Source organism: Dermacentor albipictus, chromosome 2 (genome assembly GCF_038994185.2).
Source record: "Dermacentor albipictus isolate Rhodes 1998 colony chromosome 2, USDA_Dalb.pri_finalv2, whole genome shotgun sequence".
Lineage (NCBI taxonomy): Eukaryota > Metazoa > Arthropoda > Arachnida > Ixodida > Ixodidae > Dermacentor > Dermacentor albipictus.
Genome location: NC_091822.1, coordinates 40,320,789 through 40,337,979, shown reverse-complemented (window position 1 = coordinate 40,337,979; position 17,191 = coordinate 40,320,789). Strand labels below are relative to the sequence as shown.

Below are 17,191 nucleotides of genomic sequence, written 5' to 3'. Positions count from 1 at the left end.
CTTGTGCATATATTCCTCCCACAGGGAAAAGAGCAAGGTGCATTCACTACAGCAAGGAAGAAGTTTGGCCGTGTTGATGGGATACGTACAAACTGGGATACATAGCGCAAGAAAGACACAGGGACAAGCAGGAACATGGCGCTCGTCCCACGTTCCTGCTTATCCCTGTGTCTTTCTTGCGCTATGTATCCCAGTTTTTGCATTCACTACAGTGAAGCAGTTAACATCAGCTCCTGTCCTAGTACATTTCATTCAGAGAAACCACTGTGTCTAAGTTCTGGTGCATCTCCATACGGGATCGGTGCAGTCTTCACACATAGAGAAGCTAATGGTTGAGAACTGCCCATCGCCTTTGCCTCCAGAAGTTTTGGCACAGTAAAATTACAGCCAAATTGACAATGAGGCATTAACATTCCTATTCGGTGTTGCGAAATTCCACCAGTACCCATAGGGCATTCTTTTCGCTGCTTACACAGATCATAGACCACTACTGGGATTGTTGAGTGCTGATAAGCTCATTCTTGTGCAAGCTTCACCACGACTAGTAAGGGACTAAACTTTATGCTTACAAGTACAGGCTCGTGTACAAGGCTGTTCTGGACTAAGGTCATGCTGATGACCTCAGTAGGTTACCGCTGCCAACAAATAGTGTTGACCTGCCTGCACCTGCTGAAATCTTCATACTTGAACAAGCATACCCGGGACTCTTGTCACCAGCTGTTGTAGCACAGGCTACAAGAAATGATCCACTCCTGAGGGACATAGTTCATTCTCTTCTGCAAGAAGGGCTTCCAGTCGGACCAGAGGGCAATCCATTCACAGCAAGGAGCACTGAACTCAGCCTCCATGAAGGTTGCTTGCTGTGGGGTTCCAGAGTTGTTAATCCAAAACCTCTGCAAGGCCAAGTCCTGACTGTTCTTCATGCTGGGCACCCTGGCATTGAGAAGAGCATTTCAATTGCCAGAAGCCATGCCTGGTGGCAGGAAATTGATGGAGGTGTCACTAAGCGTGTAAAGCGTTGTGCTACATGTCAAGCTTACCAGTGTACACCTCAGTGCATTCAGCACACATCCTGGCCACAGAGGCCTTGATCAAGGCTTCACATTGACTTTGTGGGGCCGCCCTTGGGATATACCGTATTTACTCACATAATAAATGCACTTTTTCTTCCTCAAAATATGTGCACCAAGTTGGGGGGTGCATTCATTATGTGGGGTAAAATTTTGAGCGATGTTTTTTTCTCGGCCACGTCTATAAAAGCCAGTTTTGCTCGAAATATGAACCATCAATTATGATACCAAATGTGTAGACAGCTACACGAAGTAAGGATAGTAGTTTTAACGGCTGTATAAACATGCAAACATACGCTTCAACGCAAACTGAGTGGCAAGAATGCAGCATGCACAAAGGTATAAGCCACGATCAACTCAGCCCTCGACACAGACCCCCCCGGATCCTCTTGCACAATGAAAGACGACGTGCGAGATGGAGCTGCGATCGTCGGCTTCCCTCGTGCACATTTACTCACACATACACCATGCGGTGTGCGGCGACGACAATGGCAAAAATGCACCTGGAGCATTCATATAATTGCTATCGCAATAAAAGTAGGAGACACGGTACGATTCGGCACACAACACGGCGTCGAACACAATCGCACCTGCCAGATGCCATATCAGACGCCGAACCATACCGTGTGTCTCCTACTTCATGGCAGCAAGTTCAGGGTACAATCATGTGAGATTAAGAAAAAAAAAAAAAAACCCTTCTTGTTTGGAAAAGTGGGGGTTGCATTCATTACACAAGTGCGTTCATTATGTGTGTAAATACGGTACATTTCTCGTCATTGTTGACGCATGTTCAAAATGGGTTGAAGTCTGTCCAGTGGCATCAACGTCAGCGGTTACTGTCATCACAGCATTGTGGATAGCATTTGCACAGCATGGACTGCTGAATCTCATTGTGTCCGATAATGGATCTGCCTTTGCATGTGAGCAATACTTGGAAATCCTGACACGGAATGGGATACGTCGCATGCTTGTACCGCCCTACCATCCAGCTTCAAATAGTGTGGCAGAGCATGGCATAGACTGTCATGAACAAGATCAAGAAGAGTGGTTGTGGATCATTCAGAACCAAGATTACAAGTTTCTTATTTCGTTACAGAACCACACCACATGAAGTCACTGGCAGTGCACCATGTGAAATGCTCAGGGGAAGGATGTTCAAGACACCTATGGATGTTCTTCGCCCAAGCTTATACTACACTTCAGTCCTGCTGAGACAGCTTAAGCAGAAGCTGCATGTTGACAAAGGGTGCCGTTTTCCTCCACTATCGAATGTAGGAGACAACATACTTGCAAAGAACTTACGTCAAGGCCTGGTGGGTACCTACACGTGTCGTGAGCACCACAGGTCAGTCAGCAGCTACCGTCTGTCTCAGTAATGGTACTGTATGGCATAAGCATGGTGACCACCTACATCCTCAGCGAAAAGAAGTCTCTGTGCCAACAGCTGGACCATTGGCGCCTGAACATCCTACTGCACCGGGCGTCGATAACTATCTGACAACTGTGTGCGATACTCACCTGGCTGTTTCTGTGAACTCGGAGCCAGCCTTAAACGTGACTGGTGGCACAGAAGAGACTGCTGTGAGCTGTCCTAACTCGGTATGCAGCATGCCTCAGTTGCAAAGAAACACCAGGACGGCACAAGCCAGTACCGGGCTACTTCCCATAATGTTATTCTTGAATGATCTAAGGGGGGAGGAGTGTTACAGTTTCGTTTTAAATGGCTGTCCATGTTGGGGCACCACTTGTACCACCCTGTAAGGGCAGAAAAAATAAACAACACGGCATCAGTTTTCAAGCACGATCTTGAGTGTGCGGTGGAGCTGTAGTTCGTGTTGCAGGTTCCTGTTCCTCGGACGTAACTGTTGACGGTGACCGCAGAGTCAATCCACTTCTCGGAACAGCTTGTCTACACTTGTAACACTGACTTGCACTTCTTTTCTTCCAGGTAACAATAGTTTAGAAATTGTTTCATTAAAGTAACTGGTGACACAATTATGAGTGCACAGCTTTTGTACCCACATTATTTGCGGTCACGTAGTGACATCAAAGATTGGGCTAGTTGGTTCTGCGTGACTTCTTGAACGAGGACAAAACCTAAGAGCAGACAATGATGAGCGCTGTGTCCTTGTCTGTTCTTTGGCTCTGTTAACCCTCCCTACGTCGAGTTTCTTTTCTTTTTTTGTGAGAACTGTGCCCCTATGGTCAATCTCCTTTTATTGCAGTTTCCATTGATCAGAGTATAGAAGGAATTTATTACAAGCAATATGTTGTCTCAAAAACACTTTATTCACACCAACAGCACACACAGTTGGTGCGAGCAAAGTGTAAAAGTAATGTAAAACAACAGTCTGCTTTGCTTTGAACTGTATGGTGAAGCCCTTTACAAAGAAGTACCGTATTTACTCGATTCTAACGCACCCTCGATTGTAATGTGCACCCGTTTTCCATGACCAAAAAAAAAAATAGAGTACAATACCGCGCACCTTGTGCTTTCATATAGAAATACTATTTTCTCTCATTTCGAAAAAACAGATTTATTCCCAATACACTAAAGTTGTGACGAATAAAAACACAAATGGAAGCAGCATACGTTGCCGCCAAGATTTTCACTTGTCGTTGCTATTAGGCAACTCCTTATCGCTATCAACAGACCAAAGCATTTCATCCTCGGTGCCGTCAATGGCATTCAAAATCCCACATTTTTTATAGGCCTTGTTAACCATGGCAGACGGGAACGTGCACCATGCATCTTTCACCCATCCAGCAAAATCCTGCAGTGAGGCATGCTTCATTTTATTGGCGGGCATGAATTCATGCCAGGCACTGACAAGCTACTCAGTGTAGAGCACACGAATTCTATCTTTCACTGGCTTGTTCAAACAAACAACGAGCAGTTGGAGCTGCGATGTCATGCCGTTAGGTATCGCGACAAGGTCGGTGTTGCATGCAGGCAGATTGTCCTTGATGCGCTGGTCAAGGTGGCATCTGAACGCGTCCATCTGTGGCATCTGAACGGCATCCATCCGCAGTGCAACAAAGCATTGTGGGGACCCTAGTTTTTTCGTGGCCGGAAGACAAAATGCGCACTTCCTTCGCCCCCTTCTTTTCAACGGTTGTGATGGCAGGCATGTCAAAGTAGAGTGGCGTCTCATCGGCATTTCCAATCTGTCCGAAGTGGTAGCCGTTTCTATGGCGCAACTTCAAAACGTACCGCTGAAAACTGCAATTTCTCTTCGTATACTTTGGGCAATTTTTGGCATATCCCTGTCCACATTCGAAGAGAAAAGCCTTTTCATTTCATAAAATTTGATAGCCAGCACCTGCTCGCTTCGAAGTCATTCCGCATTAGCCCTTTCTGTAGGACTAACTGAATCGCCTGCATTTTGAGCAGATTGGTCGTCACAGGCCGATGTGCCGCTCGCTGCTCTTGCATGTATTCGGCGAGCAGCTCTTCTATTTCGGCGAAGTGGCCCTGCTTAGGTCCACTGAAACCCTTCCTTGTTGCTTTGCTGGTGAAAATATTCTCCTTCTGTTTGCGCCAGTCCTGCATGCAAGTTTTGGAAACTCCGAACGCCCGTGATGCAGCCCAATTTATGTCGATCTCCGAGCACATGATAACTTTCCTTTTAAATGCGCCATCATGGTGGACTTCGCGTGTCTTCACAGTCGGCGCTTCCATGCTGATTGAATAAACGCAGAAAGCGGAAAGACAGGTGGTAGACTAGGTTACACCAGCGCCTCGTTACACATACAACATGGAGATGTGCACATGGAAGCTACAGCAGCTAGGCTAGAAGCGCGTACGAGGCGGCCATTTTTCGATTGCCGATGATAACGATATGGGAACGCAGATTTAGGGTCGTACTTGATTCTAACGTGCATGCAAATTTTGGACCATTTTATTGAAAAAAAAAAAGGCGCATTATATTTGAGTCAATACGGTATCAGATGTTCAGTTATTCAGTCATTTGCTCTTCCTCTCCATGCACGCTGCATAATGTGTTTATCTCTTGGTACTTGACTCGGTACATCTTAGTCCGCAATACTCCTGTCCTGGCTTCAAACAACAAAGAGCTTCCCCTAGAATTATTGCAGATAATTTCTTTGGCAATTTCCTGCTTGAAAGTTCTGTATGTTCCCAGTGATGATTTCATCTGCATGCCTGTTTTCCACAGCCCCCTCTTTGTTTCTTTAACCTCTTTCTTAACTGGTGTTCCTTGGCTTGCTTCCTTGCTGTTGTCTATATATGTGTGTGACACTTTTCTGGTTCTCTTCCTCCATTTTGTGTCAGCATTCCTCATGTACAAGTAACTGGAAACTTTCCTTACCCATCGTATTCCCACCATTTCTCTCAATCGCTCCTAAAGTTCTCTCTTGTTGCTAGCTTCCCTGCACTCAAATGATGTCCATTCCGTGTTGCCGTGCGCTCCCTGATTTGGTGTATTTCCATGTGCTCCCAAAGCAAGCCTACCTACCCTTTGTTGCTTAATTTCCAATCTTGCTCGAATCTCCGATCTCATGCATAGGACCGCATTGCCGAAAGTCCGAATAGGGACTATCACCCTTTCCCAAATCCCTCTCACCACCTTGTACCTCTTGTAATTGCACAGTTCCCAATTTTTTAGCATTGCTGCATTCCTGCTGCTTTTACTTGTTACATATTTTTCATGTTCCAATAGGTACTCTTCCCCATTGTTTATGCACTTGCCAAGATATTTTTACTTATCCACTACCTACAGCGTGACCTCTCGTATCCTATGCTCACTGCCCTGATTATCATTAAAAGTCAGGTCTTTGGCCCTTTTTATGTGAATGTAGGACTTCTTTGTTGCTGTGCAAATACAAAAAAAATATGTGTGCACAACTTTAGGTATGCTTATATTGGCAAGAAAGTTTTTTTCTCTTTGTTTTGGAAAGGCATCAACACCAAATACTTCTAAAAAGGTCAGTGTACTGACTGTTCCTTAGGTTGTGCATGCTTTGTTTAGTTGCTTGTTGTTTCATTGTTTTTCTCGTGCACACCAATGCACCATTGTAAAAAAAAGAATTATAGAGATTTATGTGCCAGAACGATGATTTGATTATGAGGCACAATGTGGCGGGGGAGTGCGGAATAATTTGGACCACCAGGGGTTCTTTAACGGGCACCTAAATCTAAGTACAAGGATGTTTCGCATTTTGCCCCCATCGAAATGCGGTTGCCGTGGCTGGGATTCGATCCTGCGACCTCATACTTAGCAGCCCAACACAATAGCCACTAAGTAACCATGGCGGGTTGCATCAATGTACACCCATGTAATTATGTATAATGCTGCTCGAAGATATAATGTTACACCGTTTCTACTTCAGTTATGTTTGATGTTTCCTGCACTTACATGAATATGTTACCATCATTTTCTGTAATGCCTGCAAGGGCACTGCAAGTATTTGAAAATAAATAAATGAATAAATAAGTAAGTGAGTGAGTGAGTGAGTGAGTGAGTGAGAGTGAGTGAGTGAGTGAGTAAAAGTAAGTAAAGTAAGTGAGTAAAGTAAAGTAAGTAAAGTAAGTAAGTAAAGTAAGTAAAGTAGAGAGAGAGAGAGAGAGAGAGAGAATGAAGAGGAAAGGCAGGGAGGTTAACCAGATATGAGTCTCCGGTTTGCTACCCTACACTGGGGATAGGGGTTAGAAAGATGACAGAGAGAGAAAGGAAAAAAAAAACGAATGCGCACACATGGAGACACATACACAAAAGGCGTTCCAGTTAAAGTCGTTCACACAGGCCGGTAGATCGCAAGAAGCGCAAAAGCGCTTGCACGGCCTTCTTCTGTGACGGTAGGTCCTTTCGATGTTGCAGAATTCTTTTTTCAGATAGCGGTTGGTCGTCCAGTTGGTCTAGTTCCTGGCTGAGGCATGCCCTCTGTGGACTGTACTCCGGGCAGGTGCACAAAATATGGCCAATTGATTCTTCATGGCCGCAGTGGTCACAGGTTGGGGTGTCGGTCATCCCTATGCGGAAGGCATAGGCTTTAGTAAAGGCAACGCCCAACCAAAGTCGATATAAAAGCGTGGCGTCTCTACGGCGAAGCTGTGATGGCGGTCGAAGACTTAATGTTGGATCAAGTGAGTGCAGTCGCGGATTTCTTAAATGTGGCTCATTCCATTGCGACGCGGTGCACTGCCAAGCAAGTAGGCGGAGCTTCCGTGCAGCGTCAGTTCTAGAAAGAGGAATGGGGACGTAGCGCTCCTCAGTATGGGCTGAGCGGGCAGCGTGATCCGCCCGTTCATTGCCGACAATCCCGCAGTGACTTGGAAGCCACTGAAAGGTTATGTCGTGGCCTGCATCACTGATATGGTGTAATGTCTCTGTAATATGGAATATTAGTTGTTCGTGCGGTTCGCGTCGTAGAGGTGACAGTAGAGACTGCAGTGCCGCCTTCGAGTCACAGAATATAGTCCATTTGTGTGGCGGTTCATCACCAATGTGATGAAGAGCAGTAAAGAGCGCTGCGAGCTCTGCTGCTGTCGATGTTGTCGCGTGGGTCGTCTTAAATTTGATTGTTGTAGCTTTCGCTGGTATGACGATTGCCGCCGCGGAGCTGCTTGGAAGGACAGATCCATCAGTGTAAATATGCGTAGAGTCACGGTAGTTCTCGTACAAATATAGTAGCGTGAGCTGTCTAAGGGCTGGTGATGACAGATCAGCTTTTTTCGAGATACCAGGTATTGCGAGGTTGATTTTCGGCTGAGCGAGGCACCATGGAGGGATCGAAGGTCTCGCAGCCGGAGTGAAACAAGCTGGCAATGATTCATCATATGCAGTTATCGTTTGGCTGAAAGATGTGTGTGGCCTGTCCGCTGGTAGAGAGGCTAAATGGTGACGAGGAGTCCTGGCTAGATGCCTTATATGGGTCCTGAGTACTTCAATGTCAATGTGGGTCTTGACAAGGTGGTCTCTAGCGATTGCTATCGTAGCCACTGTTGAAGCACTCTGAGGCAGGCCTAGACAGATCCGGAGCACTTGACCCTGAAGACTTTGTATAGTGCGTAGATTCATTTTGCCTGTGTTGATTATTGCTGGCAAGCTGTATCGCAGAAATCCCAGAAAAAGCACCCTGTACAGTTGTAACATGGCACTAGGCGACATTCCCCAGGTCTTGCCAGCGAAAAATTTGAACAGGTGGCATATGCCTGTCAACCGTTTTTTCACGTAAGATATGTGTGGGCTCCATGACAAGTCCCTGTCGATTATGACACCTAGAAACTTGTACGATCGGACCCGTCGTATTACTTGGCCATTTATCGTTACACTGTAGTTTGCCATGGGTTTGCGCGTAAATGGCACTAGTGCGCATTTCTCGGAGGAAATTTCCAGGCCTCGACTACGGAGGTAGACAGCAGTTTGTGTCGCGGCTTTCTGAATTCTCGCTCGCAGCTGTAGGCGTGTTACCGCAGATGTCCATATGCAGATGTCATCCGCGTACATTGATAGCCTGACTGTGGTTGGCACACAAAGTAAAGTAAGTAAGTAAGTAAAGTAAGTAAGTAAAGTAAGTAAGTAAGTAAGTAAAGTAAGTAAGTAAGTAAGTAAGTAAGTAAAGTAAGTAAGTAAAAGTAAGTAAGTAAGTAAAGTAAGTAAGTAAAGTAAGTAAAGTAAAGTAAGTAAGTAAGTAAAGTAAGTAAGTAAGTAAGTAAAAGTAAGTAAGTAAAGTAAGTAAGTAAAGTAAGTAAAGTAAGTAAGTAAAAGTAAAGTAAAGTAAGTAAAAGTAAAGTAAAGTAAGTAAGTAAAAGTAAAGTAAAGTAAGTAAAGTAAGTAAAAGTAAAGTAAGTAAAGTAAAGTAAGTAAAAGTAAAGTAAGTAAAAGTAAAGTAAAGTAAGTAAAAGTAAAGTAAAGTAAGTAAAAGTAAAGTAAAGTAAGTAAAAGTAAAGTGAAGTAAAAGTAAAGTAAGGTAAAGTAAGTAAAAGTAAAGTAAAGTAAGTAAAAGTAAAGTAAGTAAAGTAAAGTAAGTAAAGTAAGTAAAGTAAAGCAAGTAAAGTAAAGTAAGTAAGTAAAGTAAGTAGGTAGGTAGGTAGGTAGGTAAAGTAAGTAAGTAAGTAAAGTAAGTAAGTAAAGTAAAGTAAGTAAAAGTAAAGTGAAGTAAAAGTAAAGTAAGGTAAAGTAAGTAAAAGTAAAGTAAGTAAAAGTAAAGTAAGTAAAGTAAGTAAAGTAAAGTAAGTAAAGTAAAGTAAGTAAAGCAAGTAAAGTAAAGTAAGTAAGTAAGTAAAGTAAGTAAGTAAAGTAAGTAAGTAAGTAAAGTAAGTAAGTAAGTAAAAGTAAGTAAGTAAAGTAAGTAAGTGAAGTAAGTAAAGTAAGTAAAAGTAAGTAAGTAAGTAAAGTAAAGTAAGTAAGTAAAAGTAAAAGTAAGTAAGTAAGTAAAGTAAGTAAGTAAGTAAAGTAAAGTAAGTCAGTAAGTAAGTAAGTAAAAGTAAGTAAGTAAGTAAAGTAAGTAAGTAAAGTAAGTAAGTAAAAGTAAAGTAAAGTAAGTAAAAGTAAAGTAAGTAAAAGTAAAGTAAAGTAAGTAAAAGTAAAGTAAAGTAAAGTAAGTAAAAGTAAAGTAAGTAAAGTAAAATAAGTAAAGTAAAGTAAGTAAAGTAAAATAAGTAAAGTAAGTAAAGTAAAGTAAGTAGGTAGGTAAAGTAAGTAAGTAAGTAAGTAAAGTAAGTAAGTAAGTAAAAGTAAAAGTAAGTAAGTAAAAGTAAAAGTAAGTAAGTAAGTAAAGTAAAGTAAGTAAGTAAAAGTAAGTAAGTAAGTAAAAGTAAAGTAAAGTAAGTAAGTAAAAGTAAAGAAAAGTAAGTAAAAGTAAAGTAAGTAAAGTAAGGTAAGTAAAAGTAAAGTAAAGTAAGTAAAAGTAAAGTAAAGTAAGTAAAAGTAAAGTAAGTAAAAGTAAAGTAAAGTAAGTAAAAGTAAAGTAAAGTAAGTAAAAGTAAAGTAAGTAAAAGTAAAGTAAGTAAAAGTAAAGTAAAGTAAGTAAAAGTAAAGTAAAGTAAGTAAAAGTAAAGTAAAGTAAGTAAAAGTAAAGTAAAGTAAGTAAAAGTAAGGTAAAGTAAAGTAAGTAAAGTAAAGTAAGTAAAGTAAAGTAAGTAAGTAAAGTAAGTAGGTAGGTAGGTAGGTAAAGTAAGTAAGTAAGTAAGTAAAGTAAGTAAGTAAAGTAAAGTAAGTAAGTAAAGTAAGTAAAGCAAGTAAGTAAAGTAAGTAAGTAAAGTAAGTAAGTAAAGTAAGTAAGTAAGTAAAGTAAGTAAGTAAGTAAGTAAGTAAAGTAAGTAAGTAAGTAAAGTAAGTAAGTAAGTAAGTAAGTAAGTAAAGTAAGTAAGTAAGTAAGTAAAAGTAAAGTAAGTAAGTAAGTAAAAGTAAAGTAAGTAAGTAAGTAAAAGTAAAGTAAGTAAGTATGTAAGTAAGTAAGTAAAAGTAAAGTAAGTAAGTAAGTAAGTAAGTAAATTAAGTAAAAGTAAAGTAAGTAACTAAGGAAGTAAGTAAAAGTAAAGTATGTAAGTAAGTAAAGTATGTTAGTAAAAGTAAAGTATGTAAGTAAGTAAAGTATGTAAGTAAGTAAAGTATGTAAGTAAGTGAAGTATGTAAGTAAGTAAAGTATGTAAGTAAGTGAAGTATGTAAGTAAGTATGTAAGCTAGTGAAGTATGTAAGTAAGTAAGTGAAGTAAGTAAGTAAAGTATGTAAGTGAAGTAAGTAAGTAAGTGAAGTAAGTAAGTAAAGTATGTAAGTAAGTGAAGTAAGTAAGTAAGTGAAGTAAGTAAGTAAAGTAAGTAAGTAAGTGAAGTAAGTAAAGTAAAGTAAGTAAAGTAAGTAAAGTAAAGTAAGTAAGTAAAGTAAGTAAAGTAAGTAAGTTAGTAAAGTAAGTAAGTAAGCAAGTAAGTAAGCAAGCAAGCAAGGAAGTAAGTAAGTAAGTAAGTAAGCAAGTAAGTAAGTAAGTAAGTAAACAAACAAACAAACAAACAAACAAATAAATAAATTTTGTGCGCTTTATAATGCCAGCCAATAAGTTAAGAAAAAGTTGTTTCTGTCCAGTGATATTGATATTATGCACCTTCAGTTGAGTACAGTTGTGTAGGTAAGAGCTTACTTTTTTGGCTTATAGTAGTATAAATTTTGTGCTCTTAACAATTTTGACAGCAACAAGACAGTCTGCTACACAAAGGCATAAGCAGTCGATTATGAAGGTGAGAGAAATTAGTGAGCCCTGAGCAACACGATTCAGGGGAACCAAGGGGCTTGATTTTAGCAAGAACGATGGGGAACCAACATACCACAAAACCAAGGAAAGCTTAGAAAGGATTGACTGTTTGCCTGCTCATTGAGGTGTAGAATTAATTATGAATGAGGGTTGGAAAAACAAAAACCCAAACTTACATCATAGTACCACGAAGTCTTTGTCACGGTATGATGAATCTTTACAGCCTCTTTTCTGATTAATTGCATGCTGAGCTTTATGTTTGCACCAGAGGAGTGAGTTACTGCTCCCAAGTGCTGTTTTCCTTGCTCTAGTTAGCACTTTTTACACACGCCAAAAGACCAAGTGTCGCTTCCCCCACTGCAATTAATGAGGAGGCCTCCAGTGTGTGATCTTTCACATCCCCATGTGTTGTTTTTGGACATCAAGCCGCACCCATCAGAACAAGTGTTATCATGGCCATGACATTTTTGTTGGACTGCACATAGGAAATATAGCTAATCCACAGGAGACTTGAGAGCTGTACGCGTTGGTACATTTTTAAAAGACTAGGAACAGTGCACAAAGGACAAAGCACGGTGAAAGACGCAACATGGACGCTGATTGCAGGTGAAATTTTATTGAGAAAAAAACATTATTTACAATAGAACCTCATTGATATAATCCCGTTTTGCACGTATTCCCAGCACCACCATTCGCGATCAAGAATGCAAAAAATGACTTTTTTTAACAATTATTGCATTTCCAAAAAAGCATTTTTTTTGGCACCAACAATCAGTATATTGGCAAACTGCGATCGTGTGATGCATTTTCTGGCCACTAGATCGCATGTGGACGAGTAAAGAGGCGAGTCATGTGCAATCGGGAGTGGTAAGTGCCCGCCACGGTAGCTTCGCTGCAGTACTTGCCCACTCGTGTCACAAGGGAAATGCCAGCACATGTTTAATTTCCTCTTCCAGTACTAGCAAATCCTATGGGTTATCGCATGTAACATTCACAGCTATGCGATAAGCATCTTTACCTGGCTGTTTCACAGTGCATGTGGCGTAGTGCCATTGGAAGCATACTAATAAGTGATGACTCTAATGTGCTGCCATTATCTGCTGCATGCAGCACGAAGTGAGCCTCATGTTTCGCTCTGCTAGCATCGTGGGATTGTATTTGACCCTTGCCCATCAGACCGATTTCATTTTGATTTCTCATCCTTGTTTTAAATAACATGGGTCAACGCCTCCTTTAAAAAGATGCCTGCCGCGTGCGCCGAAAACCTGCTGCCTTACCTTTCCCCTTGTCCTCCTTTTTACTCGAGGCGGTAGCTAGCGATCGTTGCGGTGGTCGCTTGCAACACATGCGCACATCACCGCATGGCAGTGCGGCCGGCGCGGCCGCCGCCACCGCCGTGCCACCACACCACCCCAGTCTCCTTAGCGGAGATAGGGATGTAAGTGGCGCCATCTCTTGACAACTGACCGCAACTCAAGGCGCGACGGCTACAATGGGTAAGCGAGCGACGCCGCAGGCATCTTTCTAGGGGAGGCGTTGCATGGGGGCCCCACAAGCTTGATTCACGTTGGCTATTTGTGCTGCAATAATTCTCGCTGAGTGGGCATGTCAAAACTTCCCACCAAAATGCTTCACCTGCAGCAGCTGCTGACGCAGGTCGAATTCGAGGAGTGCGAACAGCTTGCTAAAGCTGAAAAAACAACAATCGTGTTTCTGGCCGCTCAGGCCCCACCCTCCCAAGGAACGTGCACGTCAGCATCTCATGCTGCTAAATTTGTACACTTTTCCTTTCGTCGTAGACACCCACTAGCTAGATGTCAAGTACAATTGAGTCTGCCAAATCATTTAGTCACTTTGGGGATCATACATTTTCCCGGTTCAGATCATAGGCTGTCCATCTTTTTCTTGTGGTCTTTTCCAGAATGTATGAACAAGGTTCTACTGTGTATATATACAACAACAAAACGCATGCGCCAGGCAGTGCGACAAAAAAAAAAACAAGTAACAAAGTGAGGGCCATTAATAATCCATCAAGACACAAAACCTCAGCATTATGCAACATGATTGACGTTCTGCTGATAGTGGTGTCTGCATTTTTCTTTATATAAGATGCTTTAATGGTCAGCTGCACATGCCTACTGTTATTGCAGAGCAAATTATTTTCTTTCCAACCTGGGTCTGCAGCAACACTAATTATGTATGCAGACAAGAAATGAAATACAAAGTAGGAGTTGATGTTAAGTGATCTTTTATGCTCGTTTAATATAGCATTAACGCAGCATTGTGTTTGCCCTGTCAGTGTGGCTAACCTGGTTCATCCCTTGCAGAATCAACCTACACTGGGACGGCTGGCGGCGCTGCGGGGACTCTGCATGATGCTGGGGGTCAACAGCCAGCTGATGGTCAGCACTGAGGTGTGTACCTTGCCTGTACTGGCAGAGGGCTGGGATGTTGTGCCACAGCAGAGGATGAAGCATGATCAATGCTTTGAAGGCTATTCCTCTTCTTCAGCTAGCGAAATGTTCAGGGCACCTCAACATAGGGTCTCCCGCATTATTGGAAAATACATTAATACAAAGCATTTACTAAACAATGCATTTCTGTTGAAATGATGCAAGGAAAATTGGTTGAATCTCACAATCAGCGGATGTGTTTTAATAGTCTCGCTCCTACTACCGCTGCCATAAGCTTGAGCTTTGGAAGTGTTAAAATACTACTACTACTACTATTAGTGATGTAGCTGAATTTCTGCCGTCATCAACTACTCTCAAATCAGCACATGCTTCACAAGTCTTTAGACTGGTACCAACGAATATATGCAGCTCTGCCTTCTTGACCACTACATCTAGCCCATCCCTCATGCAGTGTGGAATCTTAATAAAGCCAAGCTGGATTAAGTCTGTGCACAATGGTGTCCAGGGTGTCTTGATCTCCTCTGGTAACTTGTCATCTCAGGATGGGCCAAAAGCTACAAGCATTAAAACAAAGGCTTTGCAGTGATGGGGAAAAGCGATAAAATACCAAGAGGTTTGAAAATTCGGGAAGTAGCCTTGAGTAGTATACATTATGTATCGAGCTGAGCTGAGTCTAAATGTAGGGCTACAGATTTGGAGGAAAATTCGAACTAATCAGCTTCTGTATTCCATTGCATTCCCAAAACTGCAGTTGATTCCCTTGATGCACCTTTCACTTGCTCCTGCTGGTTGTCGGAAATGTTCCGTAGTCGCTGGTTATTGGCCTAACATTTTCTGAGATTCATTCCTGCATCTCTCATAACTACCTTTGATCATTCATAGATGCTCAGACTTTCTTCAACTGTCTCTGCACCCACCAGTAAATCGTCTACATAAAAGGCCTTCTTCAATATAGAAGCGAGTGCTTTGTCCTCACAAGCATTGTCTAAGTGGTGATGAATAGTCAGCGTGAGCAAGAAAGGCTTGATTCTAATTTAAATGGTACCTGGGTCATTCGTCAATGTAAATGTTTTGACTGATGGGAATGGCATCAAAGCAGAGAAACCGGAATGCATCTCGGTTGGTCTCCTGCATCTTGATTTGTAGGAATGCCTTCTTGATATCTGTGTTGATGGTGACCGGGAATCACCGAAAGTGAAGTAGTGCTTGTATCAACTCTGGATTATGGTTTACCCCTTTATCCAGGCTGTCATTGAGGCTGTCATTGAGTGCTTGACAATGCGTTGAACACGACCTGAAGCTTAGTAGTCCGCGATTCTTCTCTTATAACTTCCTGATGTGGCATATAATAGGTGGCCCAATCAATAGGAACATGCTTAGGTACCGCTTCAGTGTGTCCCAGCTCCATGTATTGCAGGATGACTGTGTTGTATCGCTCTAATAACCCTTTTTTCATCAATAGCATCTTTGCCAGTTTTTGTAGACTGAGCACGGTATCACGGTTGCTTCCAAATAGCTGTTTCTGATCTTCCTTACAAGGATGCACAACAATGTACATACAGTAAAACCTCATTGTAACGAAGTTGAATGGGGTAGTAATTACTTCGTTATAACCATTAGTTTGTTATAGCCACTATCCATTTCTATCCACAATTAGCTAGCAAGAGAGGATGTACTCACCACCAAATTTCACAGCAGCCTGCCACACGAAAAAGAAAATGGCCGTCGCAAGGAAAAAAAAAAGCAAAAGAAAAGACGGCAAGGAATTTCTATTTTATTCACACCAAACGGCTCATCGTGAGCACCAAAAAAGTGGCGCAGCAGGTCTGCCACATCTAGCGCTTGTGTGGGCGTTGGTATGTCGGGTTTGCCAATATTAGGCTCCGGGCTGTCGTCGACACATTCATCACTGTCGTCATTAGGCACTCCTGTCACCACGCGCACAATTTCTGCCTCAGCTCTCCTGTCGTCACCGCATCAGCATCGGCACTGACGTACGTGCAGAAGGTGTCGCAGTCGGGCACAACGTCGGCATCAAGGAGAATGTCCCGCGATGCGACGGCTTGGTTGCCCGCGGCTACCTTCATTGGCGGCAGCACGAGATCTTCGCTGTAACTGCCGCTGCTGACACCAAATGAGGCATGCCGGAAGCAATTGGCAATCCTGCTTGCTGGTACAGCCATCCAAGCAGCCTGTAACATCTCAATTGCCGTGTACAAGTCAGTTGCGTACTCGTGTTTCGTGCTCATATTGAGCAGAATCCAGTCTATCACACACTTTAAGTAGCCCAACCTAAAGTTTATGATAACTCCTTGGTCGAGGGGTTGCGCAACTGCAGTGCAGTTTGGCATCAAGAGGCATAGCTCAATGTTTTTGAGCATAGCGGCAGTGTGGTGGGCCGCTCGTCCCACTCCCACAGCCATTGTTCGAAAATTTATCTTGTCATCCAAGCCTTACAGTTGGGCACATAATTCACTTGGAGCTTTCGTTTGCCTTTGAAGCATTGTGGTGATGCACTTTTGCCACCAAGGGCCAGCACCTTTTCCAACCCATTCATGCGGTGGGAACTTGCACGAACGAACCGATAGAAACACTGATATCAGTGATGTGCATAGAGGCAACAACAAGCAACAACAAGACCGCAGTTGGCACCACCCCAAGCATGCAGCGAAAGAGCTGGCGGGTCCACCAGTTCCACGAAAAAAGGGAAGCCGGGAGATGTGCACGGGAGACGCGAACATTGCGCGCTGTAAATGCTTGTTGTGGAAAAAAAAAATTGCCGACGATTATGTTACTTCCTAATGTGAAATTTGAGCACTGCTCTTCAGCTGTTTCAGCTTTTCTATATACCGAGGCAAATAATTAGAGCAAGACATGTACGTACAGTTACAACTTTTTATTCTTCTTCAAGAAACACTCAACTCCCAGTTCTTAATTGTCATGAAGGTAGCTTTGTGGTCGGAGAAATAGGTGGATATATGCTATACTTTCTGCACCCATGCCTGGTTCGGCATTGCGCGCCTCTGGATTCTGGAGGAAATGATGCTGGGTCTCTGCTCGGGTAGCTCATTTAGTGGTGGCGGCAAACGAAAGACTCCCACCGATTGCCTCGCTCATGGCTCAGAAAGAACTGTCTGAGAATAAACTACTTATATAGGCAGACAGATTCTATTATAATATAAACTGCCTGTGAGCCTTGGACAATCCATTTGGTGCTGAACAATTCGCACCAGCCGCCACAAATGGAGCTTAGCTTGGCGTAGCTGCCTCTCTTTCAGGAGGTAGCGGGAGGCAGCGCGGAGGTGCATAGAAAGTTGTGCGGCAAAGGGATGGTAGCTACTGATTGACACCATTGACGCTGCTAGCGAGTCAACTGAAGGTGGCTTTGAATTTCAGCTTGGGAAGTGCGCACCGTGATCTGATGATACTGAGCCGGCACTTCGGCAACCGGAGAACACCGCTTGCTCTCGTGTGGTCGCTGCCACGGAGGAGAGGAG

At 42.7% G+C, this 17,191-nt stretch overlaps 1 protein-coding gene across 1 annotated transcript in view; it reads left to right on the top strand.

Moving 5' to 3' along the window:
* LOC139055694 (focadhesin) overlaps positions 1 to 17,191 on the top strand; it is a 307,088-nt gene that overhangs the window by 210,031 nt on the left and 79,866 nt on the right. Inside the window, exon 27 of the mRNA XM_070533225.1 lies at positions 13,608 to 13,694. Within this exon, the coding sequence (XP_070389326.1) occupies positions 13,608 to 13,694 (87 nt within the window). The remainder of the gene's footprint in view (positions 1 to 13,607; positions 13,695 to 17,191) is intronic.